This window comes from Mus caroli, chromosome 1 (assembly GCF_900094665.2).
Source record: "Mus caroli chromosome 1, CAROLI_EIJ_v1.1, whole genome shotgun sequence".
Taxonomy (NCBI): Eukaryota; Metazoa; Chordata; class Mammalia; order Rodentia; family Muridae; genus Mus; species Mus caroli.
The window spans coordinates 34,914,841-34,923,902 of NC_034570.1; the positions used below are offsets into that span (position 1 = coordinate 34,914,841).

General features: G+C 41.3%; 1 protein-coding gene across 3 annotated transcripts in view; it reads left to right on the top strand.

The window, feature by feature from the left end:
- Il1r1 (interleukin 1 receptor type 1) overlaps positions 1–9,062 on the top strand; it is an 87,231-nt gene that overhangs the window by 72,527 nt on the left and 5,642 nt on the right. For all 3 annotated transcript variants that reach the window (XM_029474724.1, XM_029474728.1, XM_021161739.2), the window contains exons 7-8: positions 2,698–2,815; positions 4,494–4,645. In XM_029474724.1, the coding sequence (XP_029330584.1) occupies positions 2,698–2,815; positions 4,494–4,645 (270 nt within the window). The remainder of the gene's footprint in view (positions 1–2,697; positions 2,816–4,493; positions 4,646–9,062) is intronic.

A 9,062-nucleotide genomic window follows, 5' to 3' on the forward strand; every position in this document is an offset into this window, starting at 1 on the left:
AGAGAGAGAGAGAGAGAGAGGGGAGGGGAGGGGAGGGGAGGGGAGAGGAGAGGAGAGGGAGTGCTGTGTTAAGCTGGTGGTGTGCACTGTAGCTTGGGAAGTCCAGGCAGTGGGACTGGGAGCCTGAGGTTCTCCTTGACCACAAATGGGTTCTGTCTTAAAGACAATAAAATAGAAAGGAGATGGGGTGACTTTATCAGTAAAGGCTGTGGGGCCTGAGTCTGACTGCATCGTCCATGCTAAGATCTGGGTGTGAGGATGGACATTTGTAATCTCTGCTGGGGACACAGAAACAGGTGCAGACCTATGACTGGATGGCCAGCCAGTCTGGAGTAATAGGTGAGCTCTATTGCACACAGATACACCTGCACTCTTACACACATACATACACATACACAGATACACACACAGACACAGGTATACCTGCACACTTAAACACACATACACAGGTATACCTGCACACTTAAACACACAGAGATACACCTATACTCTTACATACATGCACAGATATACACACGTACACAGGTATACCTGCACTCTTAAACACATATAAACACACAGATATACCTGTATTCTTCCCTACATACACAGACACATACACACACAGGTACAACTGAACACTCACATACACAGATACATACACACATATGCACAGTTAGACCTGCACACACACACACACACACAGATACACCTGCACTCTTTCTCACATACACACACATACACAGGTACACACACATGCACAGGTCAACTGCATACTTACATACACACAGATATTCTTACACCCTTACACACATAACAGATACATACACACATGTACACAGGTATACCTGTGCACTTACACACACAGATACAGCTGTATTCTTACACACATACACATACAGAGATATGCCTGCACTCTTTCTCACATACACACACACATACACAGATATACACACACAGACACAAGTCAACTACACACTTAATACACTCAGGTGCCTATACTCTCACACACATACACAGATACATACATACATATACATAGTTATACCTTCACACTTACACACACAGATACACAGGTACACCTGCACCCTTACACACACACACACACACAGATGAATATAGGTGTGTGTACTTACTTTTACTGAGAAAGTAAAGGATAAATGAGAAGTTATCCTACAATAAAGGTAACATACCATAGAAAAGAAACTTCATATCAACCAATGGTCTGGAGTTAAATCAACTGCTTGGATTAAAACTTTATGGTTAAGATAGCCCAGAAGATAGCACATTACACCCCAGAAGGCTTCAGGATCAAAAGGCAATGGGATTATCAAATCCCTGCACAAATACCCCACAAATCCCTACCGTGGCTCTTCCCTGGTCTGGTAGTGGAGAGGGCTTTTAAGAAAAGCGTGAATGAGGAGAGATACAGTGAATAAAACCCCTCATAAACTTTGGTTATGAAAAGACAAATGGTCGGCCTCAAAGAATTTTCATAAACAAAGATAAAGACAGCTAGTCTGGAAATCTTCCTGGGAAATCTTTGTGTCTATGAAGAGGAGGTGTCTTTGATGAATGAAGAGCAGCTAGACACCAGTGAGCTCTTTCTGATGGGGCAGCTAAACACTGTGTTCTCTGTGTGAGAGCAGCGAGGGGCCAGTGAATAGGAACCTAAGAAGTGTGGGTTAATTCACCAGTGGTTCAAGAAGTGTAGGAGGGAGGGGCTAGGGAGATGGCTGGTGGTTAAAAGCACTGACTGCTCTTCCAGAGGACCTGAGTTCAGTTCCCAGCACCAACATAGCAGCCCACAACGATCAGCAGCTCCAGGGGATACAATACCTTCTGTGACACCAGGCATACATGTGGTGTCTATATGCAAGCAAGACACCCATGCATGTAAATAAATAAAAAAATAAGTAATAAAAAAGAGATGCGGGTGGTCTGGGCTGTGATGAAGACCATATCAAGGTGTATTCTGGGCCCTCAGTCCCACTACTCCAGAGCCACTCATGGAAGAAAAGAATATGGAAGTGAAAATTGAGCTTGAATTTTTTCTTCTTTGGAGGACAATGCTTAGTGAATAGTCCTTGTTTTCTGGGCGTCTGTATGAAATGGCAGCTGCACATGCTGCTTCAGGGTGAGTGAGCTGGTAGAGTCTTACTTGATTGGAGTTTGGATTTGAAACTCTATCTTCTTGTGAGAACTGGAAATACGGCAAGGGCATGGGTTTGAGGTCCACCACTACAAGTACATTCTGCCTTCAGGTTCTTACTCCAAGTCATATCTGTAGATTTGTGAAAACAGTATTATAAGAGGGGTGTTCCTTAAATTATTCATCATAATAATGAAATTTTAGAAATTCCATTCGACAATAACCATATCGTTAGGGCATAATTATATGATAATGCTAAGTGGTCTCATAGCAACAGGGTATTTCTGAGGACTCATCTTGGAGGCTGAAGTTCCCAGCCACAATAATTACAAATTAATAGACAATGAGATACCATTCACAGACTGCTGTTGTCTAAAGAGAAAGACAAAGACTGGGGTATATAAAGAACCAAACAGTGGTGTTCTCTGGATGATGAGGATTAGGGAAATTTTCCTCTTTCATTCTGTTTTTCTATACCTTAACATTCTTGTTCAATGACCATTTATAAATGTGGATAGATTGCAATAAAGGCAACAGTCTTTGGAGTCAAATGCATTGTTTTTCAGGATCCACGATACAACTGATCTGCAACGTCACAGGCCAGTTCTCAGATCTTGTCTACTGGAAGTGGAATGGATCAGAAATTGAATGGAATGATCCATTTCTAGCTGAAGACTATCAATAGTGAGTTTGCCAATCAATTTTGATGCTACATTCTGGGACACATCTGTTCTAGTTTGAGTCTAAGACTGAGGGCTAGCTGAAGGCTGGCTGCTTCTAGCTCTTTGCTGCCCACTTTGAGCTTTGCTAAGTGATAGACAATATTTGGGAGAAATTCTAATTTTTGTTGTTGTTGTTAAAAGTACGTGCCACTGTGCAAATTCCACACTGGCTAAAAGCCCTTCTCTCACATTCTACTTGGTGCTGTGACAGCACTGAACTGAGGGGCTTTTCATGTATATTAAGTAGAACCTGGAAAGGCGCATGGAGGGAATCAAGAGTCAGATGCCCGGCCTCAGTCTCCATGGGATGGATGGAGATGTCCCAGGTTAACTCCTTCTTGTTCCTTCATATGCAACACCCTTTGTCATCTGTCCCTGTAGTGTGTGTGTGTGTGTTTGTGTGTGTATGTATGAGCATGTATGTATGTGTGACAGACAGAGAGAATGTGTGTGTGTTTGTGAGAGTGTGTATATATGTTTATGTGTGTGTGAGAGAAATTATGTGTGTGTCAGAGAGAATGTATATTCAAGAGAGTATGTATATGTGTGTGCGAAAGAGTATGTGTATTGTAGAAAGAGTGTATATATGTAAAAGAGAGTGTGTGAGTGTGTGAGAGTGTGTATAAGAGTGTGTGTGAGTATATATGAGAGAGTGTGTATATGTGAGTGTGTATGTGTGTGTGAGAAAGAGCTGTGCATGTCTGTGTGTGAGAGAGAATGTGTGCATATGTGTCTGAGAAAGTATGTGTGTGAGAGTGTGTATGTGTGTGTGTGAAAGAGTATGTGCATGGTAGAGAGAGTGTATGTATGTAAGAGAGAGTGTGTGAGAGTGTGAGTGTGTGAGAGTGTGTATAAGAGTGTGTGTGAGTATATGTGAGATAGTGTGTATATGTGAGTGTGTATGTGTGTGTGAGAAAGAGCTGTGCATGTCTGTGTGTGAGAGAGAATATGTGCATATGTGTCTGAGAAAGTGTGTGTGTGAGAGTGTGTATGTGTGAGAGAGTGTTTGCATATGTATGTATGTATATGTGAGAGAGTATATATGTGTGTGTCAGAGAGACTGTGTATGTATGTGTGAGAGTGTATGTGAAAGAGTATGTGAGAGTGTGTGTGTGAGTGTGTATGTTATGTGAGTATATATGAGTGTGTGTGAGTATGTGACAGAAAGTGTGTTTGAGAGAGTGTGTGAGTGAGAGAAAGTGAGTGTGAGAATGTGAGAATATGTGAGAATGTATGTGTGTGTGAGCATGTGTGTAGGTGTGTGAGACTGTATGTGAGAGAGATAATTGTGTATATATGAGAGAGTATGTGAGTGTGTATGTGAGAGAGAGAGAGGAGAGAGAGAGAAAGAGAGAGAGAGAGAGAGAGAGAGAGAAGGGGGTGTTGTTTTTTAATTTCTTGCAAGCTGCTAATTCATGTTGATTTCTTTGCTACTGAGTGTTTCTCACCTTGAGGTTATACAGTTTCAGATTTGTCTTGACAACAAGCTGTTATCCACGTGACCTGGGACGGTGATTATTTGAGCTGTGATATATGATACAAATAAAGCAGTTAACTGGGCCTGCAGGTCTGATTCTGTGTTGAAGCATCTTACCAACTCTGTTGTATTAACCCCCTCCTCACCCCCTTCTCTTGAACAGTGTGGAACATCCTTCAACCAAAAGAAAATACACACTCATTACAACACTTAACATTTCAGAAGTTAAAAGCCAGTTTTATCGCTCTCCGTTTATCTGTGTTGTTAAGAACACAAATATTTTTGAGTCAGCGCATGTGCGGTTAATATACCCAGGTGAGTATCAAAGGCTTACTTAAAAGCCGCCTAGCCTGGTGGACTCCAGTGTGCTTTCCTTTGCCTGGAACACTCCTCACCCCTTCTTCAGCGATAACTTCCCATCCATTTTGCTTCTTGTCCTGAATTCTCTGATCTTTCTATCCAACTCTGGCTGCCTCTGTCTGGGTACCACTTCGGAGGCATCATGTATCCCAGGCACAGGAGCCCTTCTTAGTTTCTTTGGTTAGGATACTACCTATTTCTCTCTGTTGTTGTTCTCCTCCTCCTCCTCCTCTTCTTCTTCCTCTCCTGCTCTTCCTCTTCCTCTTCTTCTGCTTCTTCTCCTCTTCCTCCTCCTCTTCTTCTTCCTGGCTGATAGCTACCTATATTTGCTTCATTGCAAGCACATCATGAATATGTTTAAACACATGACCAAACAAGATGGCTATACACAGAAAGCATAAATACTCCACTTATAACAAGGATGTCTGAGACCACTGGTTTTTGAGAGTTGGTATAGTCCAAAAACCTGAGAATGATTGTGAAATATTGTTAAATACTAAACAATACTAAAGCTGACTAAGAAAAGCAGGGCATAGGAGGAGAGAGTTAGAATCTTTTGGACGGAGATAGTGTGAGTACAAGACATAGCTACTAGTGTCTCCCAGCTTATGGCAAATCTGCCAGGATTCACCATAGGAGAAATTAGATTTAATAAGGCTTACAAGATGAGGGTTATAGTTGCTGTTCCCAGAGATTGAGTTACCATTGTTTCTGAACTAAGTTTGTGTGGTGTTTTTCTTCTTTCGATGACTTGGCTGGGTTTCAGAGAGAAAGGTACAACAGCAAAGTGTGGGTTTACCTGATGTGCACCACAAAGGCCATGAGGGATTGGAAGCATGGGGCCAGCATAATAACAACCCGCCAGTGGGAACTTAGTGTGCTGGGTGGAGAGACTTTGGAGTTTTGAGTCAGAGAGTCTTCACGAGATAAGAACAGGCTGTGCCACCAGTTCATAGCTTGCCAGCCCGCCAGGGCAGAGAGTAGCATGGGAACTTGCCAGTCCTTTTTAATATTTCCTGCAACAGGTGGTAAGCCAATGTGTTGGGTACGAATCCACTAGAAATTTAAGATTAGTAGCCTGAGAGTTAAAGTTTCATCTTCTAAGTGAGAGAAAGGTGGCGCTAGATTAGTCACGTGATCCAAGTGCGAGGAGTGGGGGGTGGGGGGGCGCGTGGGACTGAAACTAAGCAGGCCCTGAGGTTCCCTGCTGTGGGGAATTGCAAGCTGCCTTGAGTTAGAAGAATGAAGTTGCCTACATTTTAAGTCAGAGGGATTGAACTGTGAATTTAAAATTAGGATTATTTGCTTTTAGGATAGATTTATATACAGATTCTGTCCAAATCACATGGGGAATTTCGTCTGCGGTTTGGAACTAGGATAGGGAAAATTAGTCACAGTAGAGAGTGCAGTGATAATCATTGCCTGCTTTGATCAGGTATTAATTATTAATGTCTGTAGCTCCAGGTAGAGAGAGCAACAGATAGATATTATACAGGTATTAATAATGTCTATAGCTCCAGGCAGAGAGCTGAACAGAAAGATGGTGTAAAGATATATTGCTCTAATACGTCTTACAGATACTCAAATTCTGTCTTACATGGGCTCCACGGGAATTCTGGGTGTAAATCCTGCTTTGACTAGCTGCCTGCTTATAAGCAGATACAAGTGTGAATCAATTGTTTTAAAGATGGTATAAACATACATTGCTCTAATATGCCTCACAGGATACTCAAATTCTGTCTAACGTGGGCTCCATGGGAATTCTTGGTTATTATGGTGCCTGGCAAAATAGAAAAGGCCTAAGAATAGGCACATACAGTATTTTAGTTTACTTCATGTGTTTTGGATTGTTTTAACTTTCAAAATGTGTGTGATTTTGAGTTTTGTGGTTATGTTATTCCTATGGGAGAGAGGTCAATATAAAGGTTTTTTTGGTTACTGGCTCAAGAATGTGCTGATCTGGGAGAAAGGTTTTGTCTTTGTGTTTTTAGAAAAGGTGATTAGTGCTGGGCGTGGTGGCACATGCCTTTAATCCCAGCACTCGGGAGGCAGAGGCAGGAGGATTTCTGAGTTCCAGGCCAGCCTGGTCTACAAAGTGAGTTCCAGGACAGCCAGGGCTATACAGAGAAACCCTGTCTCGAAAAAACCAAAAAAAAAAAAAAAAAAAAAAAAAAAAAACAACAAAAAAAAAAACAAAACCAAAAAAAAAAAAAAAAAAAAAAAAAAAAAAAACAAAAAAAAAAACAAAACCAAAAAAGAAAAGGTGATTTGTGTCTGTTCACCTTCCAGAGTAATTTGCATCAGATTTGATAGAGGGAGAACTAGATCCCAGAGAATCCAACAAAAAAGTCATCTTGATGATGCTAAATTTTGTTTTGAGATTTGTATATTATAGAATATACAGCCTTTGTGAGTCTCCTCATCAGACATGATGAACTGACCTGCTTGAACTCCTGATGTCTTGTGCTTAAAGCTGAATCTATTCAGGACACAGACAACAGAGACTAATACAATCATTGGTGTGGCTTTCTTAAGGTCAACAAACTCCCCCATTTTCCCTCCCCTCCCCCCACCCCCTTCAAAAATATCTCAATGCCCAGATTCAGCCTGAAGAAGTTATAAAAAGTCTTTGTCCCAGTAACCTGGGCTTTGGGACTGGATGTGATTATTCTAAGGTTGCCTTTCTAGGGAATGAAGAAATGGTCATAATTGGAACAGGGAGGAAATAGCCAGAATTGATTGTATAGCCATAATCTCATTTGGTAGAAATTTTTATAATTGTTACTAAGTTGAAGTCATACTTTCTTATTTTGGTACAGAATTAATTTTGATAGAAAATTAAGGTTTTCATTGGTATAAATTTCTTCTATTGATACAAAAATGTTTAAAAGTATAGGGCTTAGACCCAGTCCTTCTATAACTGTTATTACAAACTGACCTGAGATGATTAAGCCTGTGAGTTAAGGGCCAGATAACAAATTCATGACTCTGAGTTTATTGTTAGGGTGCTTTCAAGATATTTAGTTAGAAATATCTGAGAGTAGTTCATGGACAACAGTCCAGATTACTTTACATAGACAGTTGGCTTTCAAAAACGCCAGAAATCCACAGAATGTGACGTTTAATGTTGTTTATTCACTTGTTGAGACAATCTGCTCCTAACAGCTTCCCATTCGTGGATTCAAAGAAGAAACCGAGCATCAGTGGAGTTGCTCCATTGTGCTGAGACAGCCACTAGGCAAGAATTGCCTCATTTCATCTACAGACATAACATTGTCCAGAAAAAGGACACAGTTTACAGGTTAGGACAGCTTAGTTCTGCAGAGACAGAATAGGCTAGTCCTTAACTTCCTACTTCTCTAGGTCTGTCAGATGATCCTGGGCCAGAAGGCTGAAGACAGATGGATACTCCAGCTTACTGACTTACTGGGGCTGTATAAGTAGGCAGCTGTCTCTACAATTTGTCTGAGTTCTGGAAGCTGTGTTAGGCTTCCTATATATTTTCAGTTAATGTTGGTCATTCTTAGATTTCTGATGGGGTTGAAAAACTACCTACAGTCTCATAGCCAACCCAGGCTATTTACTGTGAGAGCAGATTTGAGAGGATTGTTTTCAAATGGCATACTATCTAAAGCAGAGATATAACTCAAGGTAGAATAATTACTCTTTTAATTTAGGATAGATGACAAAGTTCTATCTAAGTAACATAAATGATGGACTGGGTGTTAGTTCTATCTTATACTTTATAACTTACAAAATGGTAGTAGTTGTGTTCTATTTTTTTTTTTTGGTTTTTCGAGACAGGGTTTCTCTGTATAGCCCTGGCTGTCCTGGAACTCACTTTAGACCAGGCTGGCCTCGAACTCAGAAATCCTCCTGCCTCTGCCTCCCGAGTGCTGGGATTAAAGGCGTGCGCCACCACGCCCGGCTCAGTTGTGTTCTATTTATACTTGAGAGAAAGGTTTTGTTTTTTAGTAGAACAGAAACGGGGAAGTGGCCCTGGCGCTGTTTGTATTTAGATGCTAATTCCGCTCTCCAGGGAGGGGATGAGGACAAGGAGTGAGTCAGGTAGCCAGGTGACTTCTTGTGAACCAATCCCTTAATGAATAAAGAAAGTCAATCACTGGGTGAGTAGGCAGGACTTCTGGGTTGGACTGAGGAAGAGAAAGAGGAAGAGAGAGTTAGAATTTTTTTGGACAGAGATAGCGTGAGGACTAGTGTCTCCTGGCTTATGGAGAATCCTAGTGGATTCACCACTGGAGAAATTAGATTTAATATAGCGTACAAGATTAGGATTCTAGTTCATATTTGGTCATGCAAACTTTATATGCCCCAGTACAGGGGAATGCCAGGGCCAAGAAGTGGGAGTGGG